Source organism: Nuphar pumila, chromosome 10, assembly GCF_984573655.1.
Source record: "Nuphar pumila chromosome 10, dmNupPumi1.hap1.1, whole genome shotgun sequence".
In the NCBI taxonomy this organism is placed as follows: domain Eukaryota; kingdom Viridiplantae; phylum Streptophyta; class Magnoliopsida; order Nymphaeales; family Nymphaeaceae; genus Nuphar; species Nuphar pumila.
In genome coordinates, this window is record NC_143258.1 from 44739323 (window position 1) to 44761510 (window position 22188).

Here is a 22188-nt window from a genome sequence, read left to right on the forward strand (position 1 = left end):
ATGCTTCAAGTTTTTCTTTATTTTTTGTTTTTTTATTTATTATTAAAATTTTATGATACATTTATAATACAATACAATACGATGTTACTATTGGGTACTACTTATAACCTTGGATATATATATATCAGATATACATATATATTTATATATATGTATATCAAGGGTATTTTGGTCTTTTTGGTTATTGTAATAAATACAGTCTAATAGAGAGTGTATAGTCTTTTGATATTTATTTATTTTTCTTTTTTTATACTTTAAGTCAAATATGATTGTTGGGAGGCAGTCTAACTAGTCGTTGGACTCCCAATAGTCATAAATACGATCGTTGGTTGGACTGCCTCCCTCTCTTCCATGTATGGCTCTATAAATAGAGCCCCTCTATGCCATGTAATGTTATGCTTTTTACAAGCATATTTGAAGTGATATAAAATTATTTATTTTTCATTGTGTTTTGGTGAGATTGTGATCTTGTACTTGTCTCCTTTGTGAGATTGTATTTGACCCAATAGTGGTCCTTGTGTGTTTATGTTCTCTTGTAGCCCTTAGTAGTCCATTATGATTGTTAATCACTTCATTTCATGGTATCAGAGCCTAGGGTTCTTGTAGTATTAAAAGTCATCTTAAGTGTGCTTACTTTGTGATGGTGGTCATCTTCAAGCATTGCTCTTCATCTTCAAGACATCTCCTTCACCTAGATTGTTACCATGGGTGAAAGAGAATCTCCCTCTGTCATCTCCTACAAGCTCAATGAATGCAACTATTTGATGTGGGTTATCGCCATGGAACCGTATTAAGGGGAAAAACTATGGGGTCATGTTAGTAGCACCACTAATGAACCTCAACTTAAGCTAACAAGAAAAAGATACCAAATCAATGATTTTTCCGAAGAAGAAAAGAAGATTGGCAAGAATAACAAGGAAAAGTGGAGGATTGGGAGGCTAATAATGTTAAAATACTCTCATGATTCATGAATACCATAGAGTTCAAGATTGCTACCAATAGCATAGTTAAAAAAAGCATGTGATGCATGGGACCTCTTAAAGAACATGTTCAAAGGATATGGTTCGACTACACTATTTCCAAGATAAGGTACGTACTACCAAGCAAGGAGATAAGAGTGTAAGAGATTTTTATGGTCTCTTATCCCCTATTTGGAATGAATTGGCTATGCTAGAACCCAAGTAAAAAGGTTCGGCAATTGCAATGAAGCAACAAAGGGAGAGAGAGAGAATCTTTTATCTTTCTTATATGGTCTTGGACCGGAATTTGAGCAAGTCCGATCATCACTACTTCATAGAACTTCCGCTCTTTCTATAAGTGAGGCCCTTGCTCAAATATGCAAAGAAGAAACTAGACTTGGAATGCACAAGACTAGTGATGAGGTTTTTGTTGTATCAAGACCCGTAAACTATGTAAAAACATATAAACATCTTCACTTTGAGAAAAAATACAATGGAGGAGGATATAATAGGGGAGGCTACAATGGAGGAGGTTACAAAGGAAGTAAAATTACTTGTCATTATTATAAATAACCAGGGCACATAAGGTCGGATTGTCCCAAACTAAAAAAAGATGGTCGTGGTAGGTGAAGAACCTCAAGAAACAAGGGAGGCAACTTCAATGATTTGACGATTACCTAAATTGTGGAGGCCATATCACAAATCCTAAAAGCCACTCATAGATCCGGTGTCGTCGTCTCTTCTTCTCCTTCGAGTAAGTCCTCTTGGATTTCGGATCCGGAAGCCTCTTTTCATATGACACATAATGAGTCACTACTATCCGATTGCACTAATTCATATTTTTCATGTGTATAAACTATAGATGGTACTTCTTTAAAAGTTAAAAGTATATGAAATCTAGACAAAATCACAAGTGATTCAAACAAGTTTTTTGTTTCAAATGTTAGGATTATTCCAAAACTTGATTTAAATCTTTTTTCGATTTCTCAAATTTTTTATGATGGTTGTAAGTTCTTCTTTTTATCCAAGGCTTATTGGGTGCAGGATCTCTCCTTTTGTTTGGGCAAAGACATAAAAGATGAGACCTTTATTATATGGACTTCTGATGTCTCCCTAAACACTCTTTTTGTGATCATGCCCAAGAAATTGACTTAGATCTTTGGCATAGACGATTAGGACACCCAAGTATACCCAAACTATCTCTCTTTTTGTTTAAAAAAAATTGTGAAGAAAAAAATATGTATGTAAGGATTCTATACTTGGAAAAATGCAAATGTTGCCTTTTGAATCTAGAACTTCTTTGACTAATGGAATTTTTGAATTGGTGCATTCGAATGTATAAAGTCTCAGTCCTGTCATGTCAAAAGGTGGTTATTCATACTATGTTACATTCATGGATGATTTTAGTACACATACTTGGATCTACTTTCTCAGGTTCAAATCCGAAGTTTTTTCATGTTTTAAAGATTTTCATAATCTTATTAAAAATCAATTTAAAACCAATATTAGGATCTTTCGCTCTGGCTCAGGAGAGAGTTTCTTTCAAATGAATTTCAATTTTATTTTAAAAACACAATATTTTGTATCAAAAATCATGTCCTAGGACCCCTCAACAAAACAAAATTGCCAAAAGAAAACATCGTTATATTATTGAAACCACGAGAACTTTACTTATTTCAAAAGATGTTCTAAAAAAGTTTTGGGCCGAAGCCGCTCTAACCGTAGTTTATTTGATAAATAATTGCCTTCTAAATTTTAGAAAACAAATTTCCAATTGAAAAACTCTTTAAGACTACTCCTAATTTGAAAAGATTAAGGGTTTTTTTTATGTAAATGCTTTGTACTTCTTGAAGAATACAACAAACTCTCTCTCAAAGCTATTAAATGTGTTTTTGTTGGATATGTCGATAATCGAAAAAGCCATCGATGTTATGACTCAAAAAATAATAAACTTTGTGTCTAGAAATGTTACTTTTCTTAAAAAAGAAAAGGATTTGACCTAAAGAAGAATTTGAGTATGCTTTTTTGTTTCACTTATTACCTAAGTCCATAAATAAAAATGATGAAAATAAAGTTAGTGATAATGTTGAGCCAAGTAATGAAACAAGTGAAGAAAGAGAATTGATTCATATACTCTAGACATGATAATGGGGAGCATCCATGTGCATTTGAAAAATATGGTCAATCATTCAGTATAGAAGAACCTAGTGTTAGAAGATCTGAACGAATTCCTAGAACCCCAAGTAGGTTTGTCTAATATAATTTTTTTTCCTCCAAATTATAGGGCACGTTTTCTAGCAATTCAATAATATCATGAGTCATCCAACTATAGAGAAGCCAAAGACAAAAAAGAATGGGTCGAAGCTATGAAAATAGAATTAGATGCATTACATAAAGCCCATACTTGGGAAGTTCAACATCTGCCCAATGGAAAGAAGACAATGGAATGTAGATAGGTATTTAAAACCAAAATAAAGAGTGATGGATCCCTAAAATGATACAAAGCTAGGTTGGCTGCAAAAGGATACTCTCAGGAATATGGTATAGACTATGAAGAAACTTTTGCTCCAGTAGCTCGTATGACCTCAATTAGGACTCTAGTTGCAGTAGTGTTCATTAGAAAATGGTCTATATATAAGTTAGATGTTAATATTTTTTTTTAAATGAAAATTTAAGTGAAGAAATTTACACGGATCCTCCCCCTAGTCTGACTATTGAAAATGGTTATGGTTCTTCTCCTTCGGAAGGCTTTATATGGGCTTAAAGAAGACCCTAAAGCATCGATTCAGTAGAACTATGTTAAATCTTGGATTTAAATCATGTTACACTGACAGTGCTCTCTTTATAAGGTCTACAGGCACTTCGCGTTTCATCTTACTCTTGTATGTTGATGATATGATCATCGTTGGGAATGATCGAAAGGAAGTTAAGAAAATTAAAATTATGCTTAAGAAATCCTTTAATATGACTGACCTTGGTTTTTTTATATATCTTTTAGGTATTGAAGTAGCTTATTCGTCAAGATAATACATTTTGTCTCAAATAAAGTTTGCAGTAGATATTGTTGCACGTTCAGGAATCACAGATACAAAATATGTTGACACTCCTGAAGTGATTAACGCCAAAATGAGAGTTGAAGACGAAGTTTTATTAGATGATCCAACTCCTTATAGGCAACTTATTGGATCACTAATGTACTTGTCTATTGCTAGACCAAATATTGTGCATGCAGTACCTACTGCAAGTCAATTTCAGCATGTGCCAACGTTAGTTCACATGAATGTTGTGTTGAGAATAGTTCGATACATCTAAAACACAATATCTAAAGGGTTATTCTTATCCTCTTCCTCATCTTTAAATCTAATTGCATATATTGATTCTTACTAGAGAGGAGATCCCAATAACTAAAACTCATCAACGGGTTTTTGTATGTTTTTAGGTGATTCCCTTATATCATCGGAGGTGTAAAAAGCAGCATAAAGTGTCTTTATCGTCCACAGAAGCTGAATATAGGGTACTTACTATAACAACTAACGTCGTGTGGATGAGATCCTTAGGGCATTGATGTCTCAGAACCTTCAAAGTTATGTTGTGATAACAAAAGTGTCATATATAGCCAACAATCATACATTTCATGAACGAACGAAGCATATCGAGATGGATTGCCATTACGTTCGAGAATAACATTTGAAATGGACGATTACTTTATTATATGTTCTGTTTGAATTTCAGATTGCGGACTTCTTCACTAAAGTTCTTCCTCTACCCCGATTTTTTTCTTCTTAACAAACTTTTGATGATCTCACCGTAAGTTTGAGGGGAGTGCTAAAATAATGTATCAATAAATATATATATATATATATATCATGGGTATTTTGGTCTTTTTGGTTATTGTAATAAACACAGTCTAATAGGGATGCTATAGTCTTTTTATATTTATTGATTTTTTTTCATTTAATACTTTAAGTCAAATATGATTGTTGGGAGACAGTTCAACTAGTCGTTGGACTGCTCTCAACGATCATAAATATGACCGTTAGAGGCATTCCAACGAGTCAACGACTATTGGACTGCCTCCATCTCTTCCATGTATGGTTCAATAAATAGAGCCCCTCTACTCCATGTAATGTTATGTTTTTTACAAGCATATTTGAAGTGATAAAAAATTATTTATTTTTCATTGTGTTTTGGTGAGATTTTGATCTTGTGCATGTCTCCTTTGTGAGATTGTATTTGACCCAATAGTGGTCCTTGTGTATTTGTGATGGCCTGTAGCCCTTAGTGGCATTCCTTTGTGATTGTTAATCACTTCGTTTCAGTATCGCACTTCTGAAGCGAGTTTTCGGGAAGCGGGCTTTCCACCTATCTAAGAAGCTTCTGGTAACTCTGGTATGAATAGCATAAGCAATATCAGGATGAGTAATATAAAGGTAATTTAGGGCGCCAATCATTTGAAGATATGGGGTTGGATCATTCAGAAGCTATCCATCAACTTTCTTTATTTTTGCATTGATAACCGCTGGTGTGTCAACTTTCTTTTCATCACTATCCATCAACTTTCTTTATTTTTGCATTGATAACCGCTGGTGTGTCAACTTTCTTTTCATCAGTAAGGTCTGACCTTCTAATTATCTCGGTTGTATACTTAGTTTGAGACAAAAAAAATATATAGCTACTTCAATTCCAAGAAAATATCGAAGACCAAGATTTGTCATATTAAAGTTGTTTTTAGGAACATCTTTGATACGACTAACTCCTTGTTTATCACTTCCTGTGATAATCATATCGTTCACATAGAGGAGTAAAATGACTAGACCTGCATTAGAAGACTTAACAAACAATGTAATATCCAGTATGACAAGATCTAAATCTTAATTAAATCATCACATTGCTAAAACGATCATACCAAGCCTTAGGAGCTTGTTTTACACCATACAAAGAGTTTCACATACAAAGAACTTTCCCGTGTGTCAAATATAACCGAGGAGGAGGTTCTATATAGACTTTTTCATTAAGGGTTTCATTATGAAAAGCATTTTTAACATCCATTTGAAAGATAGGTCATTTTCTAATAAATGCTATAGTGATGAGAGTTCTAATTGTGGTCATCCTAACTACTTGGGCAATGGTTTTCTTATAGTTTATTCCATATTCTTCGCTATACTCTTTAGCTACTAGCTTAGCTTTGTATCTTTCTAGTGTTTCATCACTTTTGGTTTTGATTTTGTATACCTATCTACACCTATGTCACAGGGACTCGGCAAAACAGATGCCACACCCGCGTCGACGCGACGCGACGCGACGCGGGATCGCGTGCGGGTGCGGCACCGGGTGCGGTCAACACGACCCTGGGTGCGGTCAACGCACCCAGGGTCATTTTTGTCCACATTTTTGGGAGAAAAAAAAATCCCCCCCCAGATGAAAAGGAGGAGGATTAGGGCAAAAAAAAATTTTGCCCTAATCTCTCCTCTCTCTCTCCCCCTGAGCTCGAGCTCTCCCATCGCCGCCCCAGCTCCGCCTCCCAGACTCCTCCTCTCGGCTCCTCCTCTCCTTTCGCAGGTATGTCTCTCACTCTCTTCTTGGGTTGGCTGGGAAGGGGCCGAGCACCCCCCCCCCCTCTCTCGGTCTCTTGTTGGGTCGGCAGGCGAGGGGCTGAGCCTCCCCTGCTCCCTCATTTTTCGGCACAGGAGGGGCTGAGCCCCTCCCCCATCTACCTTTTTTTTGGGGTCGATTGGGTCGACAGGGGAGGGGCCGAGCCCCTCCCTTTTATGTTTTTCTTTTTTGGGTCGACAGGGGAGGGGCCGAGCCCCTCCCCTTTATGTTTTTCGTTTTTGGGTCGACAGGGGAGGGGCCGAGCCCCTCCCCCATCTGTTTTTTTTTTCTTTGGGTCGACAGGGGAGGGGCCGAGCCCCTCCCCCATCTGTTTTTTTTTTTTTTGGGTCGACAGGGGAGGGGCCGAGCCCCTCCCCCATATGTTTTTTTCTTTGGGTCGATAGGGGAGGGGCCAAGCCCCTCCCCCATCTGTTTTTTTTTTTTTGGGTCGACAGGGGAGGGGCCGAGCCCCTCCCCCATATGTTTTTTTCTTTGGGTCGACAGGGGAGGGGCCGAGCCCCTCCCCCATCTGTTGTTTTTTTTTGGGTCGACAGGGGAGGGGCCGAGCCCCTCCCCCATATGTTTTTTTCTTTGGGTCGACAGGGGAGGGGTCGAGCCCCTCCCCCATCTGTTTTTTTCTTTGGGTCGACAGGGGAGGGGCCTAGCCCCTCCCCAATCTGTTTATTTTTTTATTTGGGTCGACAGGGGAGGGGTCGAGCCCCTCCCCCATCTGTTTTTTTTTTGGGTCGACAGGGGAGGGGCCGAGCCCCATCTGTTTTTTTTCTTTGGGTCGACAGGGGGGCCCTCCTCCATCTGTTTTTTTTTTTTTTTGTCGACAGGGGAGGGGCCGAGCCCCCCTCGCTCTCGCTCTCTTGTTGGGTTGGCAGGGGAGGGGCTGAGCCCCCCCTTCTCCCTGTGTTTTCGAATTTATTTGAAAATTGTAATGTATTTTTTTTGTGTTTTCAGGATAAAAATGACGGATAAAGGGAAAGGACTTGCGTCATCCTCATCCCAACATGTGAGTTCTGCTGCTAGTTTTGTTGATAGTTGTAGTGGGATTGATGATGTGGGGCCACTATGGATACATGTAGATAAACTTGCAAAAACTGGAGAAGGAGGTGGTGGAAACAAAAGATTTCGATGCAAGCTCTGCGAAAAAGATTTTGTTGGGTCTTACACAAGAGTGAAGGCTCATTTGTTGAAGATACCAGGACATGGCATTTCAGCTTGCAGAAAAGTTGATGAGGCAATGCGAAGGCAATACAAGAAAATACAAGAAGAATATGAGAAGAGAAAGGCAATGGCCGATTCTTCTGCACTCAGTGTGCCATTTGCAAGCCACCAAGAAGATACTGAAAAAAAAAAGAAAAGTCAATCTAGGAGGTAGAGGAACGATACAAGCAGCATTCAATACATATGGAAGAGAAGAATTGGATAGAAAAGTTGGGAGTTATTTTTATTCTGGTTCACTCCCATTTAATGCGGCTAGAAATCCTTATTGGAAGGATTTAGTAACATCCTTGGCAAATTGTAATTTGAGTGGTTATGTGCCTCCAAGTTCAGAAAAAATACGAACCACACTTCTTGCAGAAGAGAGGGCAAACGTGGAGAGGTTGCTAGAAATTAAAAAATATTCATGGGAGCAAAATGGAGTTTCCATTGTATCTGATGGATGGACAGATATTCAAAGGCGTCCATTAATCAATTTCATTGCTTGTTCGCTTAGTGGCCCAATATTCTTGAAAGCAGTTGATGCATCTGGGGAATATAAAAATGCAGAGTATTTGAAGGGATTGTTTATGGAAGTGATAAAAGAAGTGGGTGATCAGAAAGTGGTACAAATCATTACAGACAACGCTCCGGTTCGTAAAAGTGCAGCGTTGAGTTTGGAGAGTGAGTACCCTCATATGTTTTGGACTCCCTGTGTAGCACACATCTTAAATCTAGCCCTAAAGAGCATATGCAACCCCAAAGAAGAAGAAAATTCACAAGCATATGCTTTATGTTCATGGATTGAAGATTTAGAAAGAAATGTCAAAAGCATTAGGAATTTTGTTGTTAACCACCATCGTGCTAATACTATATTTAATAGGCATTCTGATTTGAAATTGTTGAAGGTCGCTGAAACACGTTTTGCGTCCATCATTGTGATGATGAAAAAGATTAAAAGTGTGAAGAATGCTTTGATTAACATGGTGACTGATGAAAATTGGACATTCTATCGTGTTGATGATGATATGAAGGCTCAAAAAATTAAGAAATTTATTCTTGATGATGAGTTTTGGGACAGAGTGGTATACTTCCTTCAATTTACGCAACCTATTTGGGAAATGTTAAGATGAGCCCATGCTTCACAGAGTTGTTGGGCTCATACTATGGATGCCCACATCAGATAGTTCGTGTTGTTGAGTCTCACAGACATGATGACATTCCCTTCTCGTTTATCCTCCATGGAGACAAGAATAGAAAGAGAGAGAGAGAGAATGGAAGCGGAGTTCTTTTTGGATACCACGAGTCCACGATCTCACATCCACACGAACAAGCTCCACCAAGATCAAAATGTCGATGGCTCTGATAACATTAATGAGATTAAGATGTCCCCACACAGCTTAAACAAGAGGCAAATACAACCCCCACAAAAGGAGCACAAGAACAATAGCCACTTGCTTAGAGGAACACTCAAAAAATAAAAAATATAATCTTTATTTAATGGTAAATGTGTTATAATATATATATATATAATCATATATATATATTGTATGTTATGTAATAGGTAATGTTAATGCACACAAAATGCATGCTTTACAAGGGACTCAAGGTCCCATGTTTATACACAAAAGAGGGAGTGAGGAGCTCCCAACAGTTAGAATTCTAACTGTCAGGACTGAATCTCCCAAGTTTTGGCCTTTTATAGAGCTTCTAATTCATTATTCATGGTTTTAATCCATTCATGATGATTTTTGGCCTCACTATAGGAGGATGATTCAACATAAAAGTGAATGGCCATAAGACAAGCTCTATAGTTGGGTTCAAATGACTCATAAGATACGAACCTACTAGGAGCTTGGGATATTCTCTTAGATTTTCAAACATTAGATCGATCTGTGTCTTGACTTTGGGAATATCTTTCTAATGCATATGGTGGTTGGTCTTGAGTTCATCAATAATAAGTTTGTATTTCAATGTGAGATTCAACAATAATAATATCACTTTCATGAGTGTCATCATTATCACTCTCATGCATATCATGAATATCATTACTTTCATTCATACAATCATCCACAATATCATGCTCAACAACAATATCATGCACTAAATCGAACAAAAAAGAGTAATCACATGGTTTCTTAGACTCAATTTTTTTAAAACCATTTTTTTTTCAAGAAAAGCTACATTTCTTAAAAATAAAGTTTGTGCTTTGCAATATCATAACACCTAAATCCTTTTTGGTTTTCGGCATAGCCTAAGAAAATACAAGGAACAACCTTGGTGGAAAGCTTATCATTTTGGCTAGAAAGGACAACAAATTTAGAACCAAAGATTATCAATCTTTTATAATTGGAAGGGATTTTAAATAATTTTTCAATAGGATAAATATTTTCAAGAATAGTAGAAGGCATTCTATTAATTAAGTAGACCGCCATAGGAGCGATTTCGAACCAAAATCTATTAGGAACATTTTTGGATACTAAAAGAGTCCTAGTGGTTTCAATAATGTGTCAATGCTTTCTTTCGGCTAACCCATTTTGTTGTAGGGTGTAGGGGCAAGATCTTTGATGAATAATCCCTTGTTGATCAAGGTAATTTTAAAAATCGTTTGATAAAAATTCCTCTTCAGAATCGAATCTAAATGTTTTAATGGAGGCTTTAAATTGATTTTTGACACAATTATGAAATTTTTGAAAACAATCAAATACTTTGGATTTGAGTCTAAAAAAATAAATCCATGTATGCCTATTATAATCATCCACAAATATAACATAATAAGAAACTCTTCCCTTAGACATAATCGGTGTCGGCCTTCATAGGTCCGAATGTATTAACTCAAATAGTTCTTTAGATACAAAATGGCTAGGTCCAAAAGTTAGAGATTTCATTTTTTCAAGAATACAATCTTTGCAAATCAAATCTCTTTCATTGATTTTTCAAAAAAAAATAAATAAATACATTTTTGACATACTTGGATGTCCTAATCTCTTATGCCAAATTTCAATATTGTTATTTTTAATAAAATTACAAAAAACTTGATTAGATAGTTTTAAATTATCCATGTAGTAAAGATCACCTCTTCTGTGGCCTTAGCCAATCGGCTTCTCAGATTGGAGATCATGTATCAAGCAATCATTAAATGAAAAGGTGACCTTAAATCCATGGCCAGTAATTTGTGAAACAGATAGAAGATTTAAATTTAGTTTAGGTACAATTCTAATGTTTGGAACATAAAAATTGTTTAATTTTAAAAGAGTTTTTCAACGTACTAAAACCTTGGATTTTTAAAGATGTTTCATCGGCGGTTGAAACATAAGAATCATTGGAGTTAACGTGACAATTGGATAGTATGGACTCATTAGGAGTCATATGAAACGAAGCACCGGAATCAAGAATCCAAAAATTCTTATCAGGGGACGGCCACACCGGAAAGAGAAGAAGCTTGAGCCTTGAATAGTGGTTAAAAAACTTCCATGAGTTAAGCAAGTGACATATTTTTAAAGCCTTCATTTACACCACCCTTCTAGTTTGATGGCCCCATAGAGGCCACTTTTTTTTCATCGCTTTGATCTTCTCTTCTCTTTGGGCAAAATGGCTTGATGTGTGGCATATTATCTTACCACTCTTTTTGTATTCATAGTCATTTGAGTTTCTTCCATAATCATTTAAGTCTCCCAAAGTGAGGAGGCTTGTAAGTCCTTGTGTGATTTTCGGGCCTTGACATAGTAAGCACAGATTCTTCATCTTTGATAGAGGAGGGTTTCTTATATCTATTTTCTTCCATATTTAGTTCTTCTAGAGTTTCAATTATAGAAGGAACACCTCCTCTACGAAAGAGAGTCAATTTGGTCTCGTCAACTTCAGGTCTAAGCCCATTTACAAAATGATAAAAAAGTTTGGTTGTCAAGTGAACAGTGCCACTTAGACTCTAAGCGAGCAAGTTCATACCAAAGGAGAGAAAGAGCATTGCAATATTCTCTTATGCTCATGTCTCATAGTCATCGCTTTCTTTTGGAAGTTACATAAATGAGTTATGTCCCTTAGGGAATACATATCTTGGAGATATTTCTAAGCATCACTCGCAATTCAAATTTTGTCAAACTAGAACATTTCTTTATATCAACACTACTAATGAGCCATCCCATGATTTTGGAATGACCCATGTTCCACTCCTTCCATCTAATTTCGTAGTCCGCAACGGCTTTGCTCATTTTGTCTCGTTGAAGTGCTACTTCTTTGTCGTTCTCATTCTTGGAAAGCAAGTTTTGGTTGTTTCTTAGATTCGTCAAACAAGCCCCATAGACCTTTTTCTCAAATTTTATGCTTCACTATGGATGCCCACATCAGATAGTTCGTGTTGTTGAGTCTCACAGACATGATGACATTCCCTTCTCGTTTATCCTCCATGGAGACAAGAATAGAAAGAGAGAGAGAGAGAATGGAAGCGGAGTTCTTTTTGGATACCACGAGTCCACGATCTCACATCCACACGAACAAGCTCCACCAAGATCAAAATGTCGATGGCTCTGATAACATTAATGAGATTAAGATGTCCCCACACAGCTTAAACAAGAGGCAAATACAACCCCCACAAAAGGAGCACAAGAACAATAGCCACTTGCTTAGAGGAACACTCAAAAAATAAAAAATATAATCTTTATTTAATGGTAAATGTGTTATAATATATATATATATAATCATATATATATATTGTATGTTATGTAATAGGTAATGTTAATGCACACAAAATGCATGCTTTACAAGGGACTCAAGGTCCCATGTTTATACACAAAAGAGGGAGTGAGGAGCTCCCAACAGTTAGAATTCTAACTGTCAGGGAGCCCCCAACAGTTATATTGTCAAGGACAGATATGTCATTGACAATATAACAAAAGACAAATACAAAAAAATAAGAAAAAGACAGGTTAGCCCCTAATGGGTTGTTCCTATTACAAAGGTCAAAATACCAAAATACCCCTAAGGGTAAAACCATGGAAGCGAGAGCGGGAAGCGAGAGACCACTTAGGAGCGAATCGGGATTCGTCTCAGAAGCGACCTAAGAAGCGAACCGGAAGCGACCTAGAAAGCGAGGGGGAAGCGAAAAAAATAAAAAAATAAAAAAAAATTGAAAAAAATGGGAGAGGCGAGGGGGAAGCGTGAAGGGAAGTGCGCTTCCCATTAAAGGGAAGTGTGCTTCCCATAAAAGGGAAGTGCCCTTCCCATTTAAAAATGGTGCTTCCCCGCGCGTTTTGGAAGCGCGACAAATTGCGCTTCCCCACTTACCTAGGTGCTTTCAGTAACTCTAGGTAAAACATATTACAGACAAATATATATATACATATAATAAGCACCATATTCTAACACACACTAGTTACCCGTTGTTCAAAAGTTATGAACGATAAAATAATCAAGGCACTTGAAAATACTTAAAGTTACCTTTCATTTAGTCCTTTAGGATGTAAAATGTACCTTCAAAAATATCTTAAAATATCAAACTATTTTTAAGATTACTAGTGTACCCTAATCCAACAAAATATCATTCTTGGAATCATTTACTTAAAAATATAATTCTCACAAAATCTCCATGAGGAAAACTTAAGATTCTTTTTCTTTGGATAATCGAGGAAGACCACCTCACTCACTCGCAAGCTCATTGGTACTTGCCCACAAGGGAGTACACCCAGTTTTGGTGATGAGCAAGGGATGCATACCTATGGGTTTTGAACTCTTGATGCCCCTTCAGCTTGGTGATGTTACCAAGTCGCCTCTACCAGATGAATGGAGCCCTTTTGGGCAAATTAAAATTTGTTTAGTTTCAGAAAGAATCTCAAGAAAATATCAGTAATATAAAAATATTAGAAATATAAAATTATAAAATATTAGAATTTTGTGTTCGTCACATTAATATCAAGAATTCAAGATAAAAACATGATATTTTAAAAGAAATATGAAAATATTGTGTTTTTTGAGAATGTATTGGCTTTTGAACATATCATGATAAGATCACAATATTCTCAAAATATTATCAACATTTGCGACAATGGTGTAGCTGTCCCTTTGGCTGAAACCAATTGTAAATTCGAGTTGCAAGTGAATTGATTCAAGGATTTTGTGTCTCTGACAGAAATAGATTGTTATTTGTTAAGGATACTTTGGAATTTAACAATTGTAGGTTTTAAAAGATTAAGAGCCAATTGGTTTCACGAGATGAGAAGGAAGTGTCTTCCATATGAGAGAGAGAGAGAGAGACCCATTGGGAAACTCTCGTGCCCCCACATGGACCCCATTGTGTTCCCTTCAGCAAATTTTAAACTATACTTGGTAGTAATCCAATTGAATAAGAGTTAGAGATTTGACTTAAAATCTTCTCCCAGCACCATGGTTTCAGTGTTCCTCTCATTTTCAATTAATTAATTATTAAGATCGTGAGCTTAACCTAAATAAATTAAAATGGAATGGAAATAGAACCTTGTTCCATATATTAAATTTATGGATGCAACAAAACTTTTATGGCACTCACCTGTTCTGATGGATAGCCTGGATGCAAGCAAAAGAAAATCGCTTCACTCTATTCTCGACAATAGCATTCTTTGGTGGAAGGTCACAAAATCCAAAGATATTCATAATATTTCCTGTTTATAACAAAAAATTATTAGAGATAAAAGCTTGAGTTTTATCAGCAACATATATGAATAGATGCATTATTCAGAGGATCGTTTTAGGGGAAGATATTGATACAGTTACAAATTGCAAACCAGACGAAAAAAAAAAAAAGAACTCATTCACCTTCAATGGTTAATACTTAATACTGCCAGTAGAACCATGCTAGTCAGATATTATTTCATCCAAGATGAAGCAAACGCATATCTAGGGGCACTAAGAAATTTGAGTAAATGATGTCATTGGTTGTTGGCATGAAAGTAGTTTAATTAGGAAAATGTGCTTGCAAAAAAAGTCTGAAAGGCTATGTCAGCTGGGTGCGGGTGCGGGTAGGACATGGCAATTTCAAAAAATATGGGTACGGGGGCACGGCTAAATATATACTGAAAATATATATATTATGTATCTAAAATATATATTATATATTGAAAATATAATACATAATATAATATAATATAGGACACAGCAAATGCCTTGTCCAGGTACCGGTACCCGTGTCGACACGGGTATGGCACCCAAGGTGCCGTGTCGCGGTAACATAGACGAAAGGAATTCTACCATAGGAACTTTTTAACTTAATTCTAATGGAATTTTTATCATAAAAGCTAACTTCTTTCACAGTGTTGACAACACGAACATGCATGCCTACAGCCTCCACACACACACACATGCCCGTAGGCATGCAAGTGCTCGTCCACATGCACGCTCACACAGACACACACGTGTGCATGCACGTGCACCCGCAACATGCATGTACACACCAACACGTGCACGGTTGAAGGAAGAGAGGTTGCAGCTAGGGAGTCGTCAGACAACTGAATTCTTATCTCGCTACTAAAACGAACAGGAGAGAGAAAGCATTAGTGAGGTATTGGGCAATGACATCTAAGGATTGGGCAGCATTGGTAGACCAGTAACAACATTCAAGAAAAAAGGCCAATTTAAAGATCCACCCACCAGATACTCTATCCATAGTTGGCAAACTCATGACTCGGGCTCGGATCGGACCCCTTCTGGGTCACCGAGTCAGTGGGTTGACTCGGTGACTCGGACGAGTCAGGACTCTATATTTTATAGTGTAAGCATATGAATAAGACATGGAAATAACTAAACTTCAAGCTAATATGTCAATAGCTAAGTTACAAAAACATATAATTATACATTATTAACTTTTTTCATTGAACAATATTAGATTCTTCATAACAAGTGACTTTATATAAGAATTATGCATTAAAATAATAAAATACATGATAACAATTTTATTTAATAGGTTGGTCCGGCACTCCTGAATCGTGACCCAGTTGGGGTCTGATGCGGGTCGACTCGGGTGATTCCCGAGTCGACTCGCCGAGTTTGCCAACTATGACTAATCATCACCTTCCCCACTCTTGAGCCTCATTCATTTCATAATCCTACTAGACAACCCTATGAAAGCTTACTAACCGTAAAAGCAAAAAGGAGAAGTCATGGGAATGATGAAAAGTGCATCCACTATCCCTACTTCATAGATTTTGGGAAGGATCGGATAGGACTGGTCATTCTTGTTGGTCTTAGTTATTCTCTTCTTGTTGTATAGGATTGGATGGCTCGCTTTCTACTAAAGCATATTCACAAATAGATGAAGTGAATAAAGGTTCTGTTCTTGGGAGGCTCTAAGCAGAATAGGATAGAAAGGATGGAGGGGAAAAAAGGAACTTGTTTTGAAGGGAAAACCAACCACACACACACATGCACGTGCACACACACACATACACAGGCACACGCGGACAACATACAAAGACACCAACAAACACAAACACAGACACACCACCCCATGCAGATGTGCACACACACGCACATACACCCAGAAGCATGTACATACACAAGGACAAACAGATAGACACGGATTCAGTCATAGATTGCATGAGCTAGTCTCTACATAAAACAAACTTTGGAAACAACAAGATCATGGCATGAGTTTCATACATCCAAAACTTAGCAACCTGAGAAGCAGTCAGATGTGAAAGTTATAGTTCACTCTTGGCATGTCTTTTTTATTGAGTTCCTGAAGGTCATTCATACAACCCTAGTGCAGACAAGCAAGTCTCAAGCTATTTGAGGAAGTTTAAAGTTTTCAATCCACAAGACTCGTGGTCTCATTTTGAAAGATGCCCACTTCTTGTCAACTTATAGAAAGCGTGAAGTTAATGTCTGACAGCCTGCAGTTAAAAAAAATCTCATTCCACATATCCTGTAAAAAGAATTTCAGACATTTTTTTCCACTCCAGAACCTGTTAAGGATCCAGAAATGGTTAGGACTGTGGGAACTAACTCCCATAATTGGAGTTCCCTCACATGTCCTTTTGCTGGAGATCCTTCACATAGACAGAAGAAGTAAAAGAAGAATGAAAGCCACATCACATAAATAATAAATTCTTTCTTATGTTGAGAATAGGATTAGAAAAAATAAAGGACTTAAAGATGCATAAATTATTCATTCTCAGATAAGGATATTTCCATGACCACACTAAAGGCTTAAGTTAGACAACTCATATATTTGTATCACATGGTTGCTAGCTCCAATATCAATATTACGAAAGCTCCTTAATTCCAGTGAGGTCATCCCATCATGATCATGGTAAAGATGTTAACAACCATTTTGTGCTGATGACCTATCGGTGTAACTGATTAGGTGCACAAGTACAGTTACCAGCTAGATGTTGTCAAGCAAAAACAATCACTTTGATCTGGGTCAGCAACCATTCTGCACAAAAAAAAAACTGTAGATTATAGGTTCTTTTGCTCCCGCTCTTTCCAGTACTATGCAGCTACATTGACATTGGAGTTTGTTAATTTTTGGAGCTGAATCCCAGAAATGTTTGATTTCTAAAGCCTAAGATACTGTTTGGATGACACCCAAAACCTAGGTGAAAACCTGGTTTTGGGTGTCAAACCAGGTTTTACCCAAATAATCAGGTTTGGTGGCTGTTTGGGTGCCACCAAACCAGGTTTTGGGTAAAACTTGATTTGGGCAAAACAGGGTTTTCAACCCACTTTTGCAAAAGAGACCTCTCTCTCTCTCTCTCTCTCTCTCTCTCTCTCTCTCTCTCTCTCTCTCTCTCTCTCTCTCTCTCTCTCTCTCTCTCTCTCTCTCTTGTTATCCCCCCACCACCAGTACCCCAGCTAGTCAACGGAAGGAAAATGGCACAGCTGGTACCAGCCAGCCAGGAAATGGCCGGACCGATGTCACCCAGCAAGGGCAACACTGGCCCGACCATTTCCCAGCTGATGGTCGGCCCTCTTTTTTTTTTTATTGTTGTTGATAAAAACCTGGTTTGGGCCATCCAAACAGGCCATTTAACCTGGTTTGCCAAAAACCAGGTTTTGCCCTTGTCATCCAAAAAGGGTCTAACAACCAAAAAAGATAAAGTGCCCATATTCAGCACGCTAAGAGTCATTAGTCTATGCTAAGATGGATAATCTCATATGAATAGGCCTCAAACCCTCAAAGGCAGGCAAGTGTCCCTAACAATAAAGGGATACCACTATGGCATCGCATTTGGATCATAACCCAGCAAGAAACCCACTGCACCTTTTCCTTTGGTGGAATAGAATCACCTATGACTAGAGGTGGGCAATGGGCCGGGGCTGGGCCTTTAAATTTGGCCTTGGCTCGGCCTGAAACAGGCCTTTGGCCCAGCCAGGCCCAAAGCAGGCCGACACGGGCCCGGCCGTCCCTAGCACGAATATATATGTGTGTGTGTGTGTGTGTGTGTAACTTTTATGTACATATATAAATAAAATATATATATAAATATATATGTATTAATATATATATATATATATTATAATATCATTATATTGTGATTATACACACCTATTATATGTATATATATCTGGCGGCTGGCCCAGCCCGATTAGGCCCACGGGCCTAATGGGCAAGCCATGGGCCCCATTACACACCCCTAACTTTGACAGCCAACTAACAAGCAACTGATTTTATTTGATGACAAAAAAGTTGCTCTACTTTTAGCTTCTCAAAATCCATCTTAAATTATGATGTTCAAGCTTACCAAAATTCAAAATAAATTGGATGCCGTTTATCTAAATGCTAAATCACAATTGATCAAGCCATACCTCTAACTAGAACTTCTTAAGACAAACTGGATAATATTTAGACAACAGAATTTATGCCAGGTCATTTCCAGTTGCTATGTGCTGGGTATCAACAAGGGCAGCCTTTGCCACTCATTTCTCCCAGATACTTTAGTTACTAACAAATTCCACAAGATAAGACTTGGATCCATCTAAATGTTCCACAATATCTGCACTTTTAACAAAATGAGTTCTTTGACATTTCCCTCAGGGAAACTAGAAACTAGTTTTCAGGAAAAAGCCAGGACAACATTAAAGAAGAAAGAAGTCATGTTTAAAAACAAAAAGCTCAAATAATAGCAAAAACACAGATTTCAGTCAGAAGTAGAAAAAATATACAGGCTAAAGAAAAATGGCATGCACATAACAACGGGAACAAACTTGACCAGTTGTTGCCCCTCCCCTACCATCCCTACTCCACCCCTTTCCTTCTTTTGCAGAAAATCTCTATGTTATCACTTCTGAATGATAAGTATTTTATCTTTTCCTTTGATTTTCCCACTTTAATTGTATTTCTTTCTTTTAACAGCTAAAAAGAACAAATGCAATGAAAATAGGTGTAGGAAGAGAAAAGCAAGGACATAATAGCAAGAGAGAGAGAGAGACCGCATGGCTGCAAATAGTGGTTGCCCTCTATAATCACGCAATAGAGAACATGATCAACTTCTAATATTAGTAGATTTCGCTATAAAAAGAATAACAAGCACAGGAAAAAAATGTAAATACAGGTACGGTTACAGAAATCACATTACATGAAGCAACACTTCTAATACTATGAAGACAACTGGTAGACCATATCATGCAGTGATAAATATGTGCAACATATACAGCCATGCATGCAAGCAGCCCATCAAAGATTTAAGTTCATACAAAAGCACATATATTTGTGTGTTTCTGCACCTCTGTGTGTTGTGCTTGCACATGTGCACACACCATTTATGCAAATTTATTAACCTATGCATGCCTGGCCTGAGGCATCCATGCATGCACAGAGGCACCTTCATTCAATTACTATTAATGAGAATACTTTTTCACTAAAAATAATTTACTAATCTGCTAGAACAGACACAAAGGAAAAAAACAAAGAAAAATAAGCAAAGACTAAAAAAATCATGAACTGCACTTGTGGAATGATACAAGGAGAGTATAAATGTAAACAATGAACAAGAACCTAGTCAAAATTGCTATGGAAGCTAACATCATACCGCTATTGTCAACAAAATGGCGCAGTAAGCGGCAGGCTTCCACTAGAAGATTAAAGTCTCCAACATCACGTGCATTGAAGAAGAAAAGCAATTGAAGAAGAAAATCTGAGTCAGGTTTGAAACAATGCCTGCTAGAAGAAACTTGTCAGAAAAAAAAAAGTACATCCAACACACTCCAATACAACATAATTTACACATTTAGAAAAAAGAGGCGCACACAATAAGATCCCAACACCAAATTCATTGTCTAGATGTAGATTATAGTGTTGTATCATACCTAATCGATACGATACACACCCGTATCGAGATACGGGTCTGTATCGTACGTACATCGGGTGTATCTTAAAATACACAATCAGTGCATTTTATGTTGCACTCAATTTGTTGTTGTTGTTTGAAATATATAAGAAGACTCCTTAAGGTAAGTTTGTGTTCACTAACTTGAGAGGGATTTAGGGTTTGATCTCTTGCAAGAAGAAGAAGAAGAAGTCTTCATTTTTGTTTGAACTTAAAAAAAAAATGGTTATGTAAAATTTTTAAGTATTGAGAAACACTTGGAGATTTTGTTTTTGTTTATGTAAACATGCACTGTTATGGATCTTACGACTTAGCTTAGTGTTGTTGTTTATTATTTCACAATTTACATTTTTCTTAGGAGATATGCATGCCATTCATAGCAGCTCGTGGAGACATAAATGCTTCATATGTGATTTTATGGTTGTGTTTTGTGCAATTCATCATTGTTTCATGTGATATGATTTTTTTAGAATTTTTGCTAATTTTTTCTGATTATTTTTATTTATTTATTTTTGAAAATTTTTTATTAAAAATTTACGATACGTTTACAATATGATACTGTACAGTGTTACTTTGGGCCCAACCGATACGGGTAACGATACAAAACTTACAACCTTGGATTATACAAAAGAAGAAAAACAGACCTGTCCACCTTCTGGCAATGCTCCCCAAATTGAGTGTAGAATTGTTCTCGTACGTTTAGGCATGCTACCTTGACAGCTTTCCTCCCTCTGAACCATTTCTGAATAGGATACAATCATTCAAATTTACCAGTGTATCAGTTATAAATAACAACATATGTGACTTGGCATAAGGCCCCGCAGTCGTCTTTGCTTGGATTTTAATGCAGCTACCAAGAAAAGTAGTCACACGTGACAAGAATTCCAAGGGTGGCAAGCAGTTACCAAGAGCTATATGGTGAATAACAAAGAGAAAAGGAAAACAAAAGTACATTTACACCATTAATCTCATCCCTGTGCATCAGCATCTCTCAAGTTCCCATTCCCAAGAACCAATCTAATGCAGGTCTCTTATGTCACATCACATCATCAAGTAGCTGTAGTTTGAAAGATGAAGCATGGACTCTAGTATGAAATACATAAACATGGATGATGACTACAAATTTCCACATAATCAAATGCTCATTGTGTTTACGAACATTTACATATATTTACCATTTCCTTACTCTACGTCAGATCCATCACGCTAGAAGAAGGGACCTAGGCACCATCTTTTACATACGTCTAGAAATTCTGGAAATCTCAAACAAAACAAGACTTAGATGAAAATTCACTTATGCTTTAATACCTCAGAATCAAGTTGACAAAGTTGAATGTGTTAATAAGAGGGGTTCTCTTCCTTAATATATTGTAAGTCTATCTGATAGAAATAATCCTCGCATAGAACTTAAGAGTAGGATGCAGTCTCATGCCCACCTTGGTTTCTCAGAAAAGACCAAACCAACAATTATAGGAGACAACAAATGTATGGCTGGAAAACTCTCATATCAGCAGGTAACTGAGTCAGAAAATCAATTTTATTTGGTAATGATTGAATTCCGCTGAGTCTTAACATAAACTTGGCCGAGTGAACTGAATTTTATGGTGACTCAGCCAAGTCCGGAAAAAAAAATGTAACTTTTCATGATTTTTCAAAAACCACAAAAGTAATAATTTCTTTTTTGCTCCCAACAGAAGTTGGAAGGCTTTTTACTTATCCCAAGATGGAAGAAAGCTTTCACTGCATCTTTACTTTTCCCAAGATGGAAGGTAGAAAAGCAGAAAACTCATGTGATGTGGGCAGGCCATTGTGAGTTGTGAAGCGTGAAGGAGAGAGAACTTCCTTTTATAGATTATGGAAGGATCATTCTTTTACATTATGTTCGATATAGGACTTCGCCTGTGCCATCTGTCCTCTGTCCCATATCTTTATTTACATGTCTATTGTGATATTTCATGCTATCTCTCCAAACCCAAACTGCTCTCTCTCTCTCTCTGTTTCAATTGTTTAGTTTGTCATGATTTTCTAAAAAAAAACTCATTTTCTTGAAAATACCTTCAAATAATAATTTATGGAGAATATTCCGTAAACAAGATTTGTTATTAAGATAATATAAATATATATGAATAATT

The 22188-nt window shown here is 37.1% G+C and overlaps 1 protein-coding gene across 1 annotated transcript in view; it reads right to left on the reverse strand.

Moving 5' to 3' along the window:
- The window catches only part of LOC149826780 (E3 ubiquitin-protein ligase UPL6-like), a 146926-nt gene that overhangs the window by 119735 nt on the left and 5003 nt on the right, over positions 1–22188 (reverse strand). The window contains exons 2-4 of the mRNA XM_090018976.1: positions 20701–20798; positions 19760–19887; positions 14281–14392 (exon numbers count right to left, since the gene is read on the reverse strand). Coding sequence (XP_089875102.1) covers positions 14281–14392; positions 19760–19887; positions 20701–20798 — 338 coding nt within the window. The remainder of the gene's footprint in view (positions 1–14280; positions 14393–19759; positions 19888–20700; positions 20799–22188) is intronic.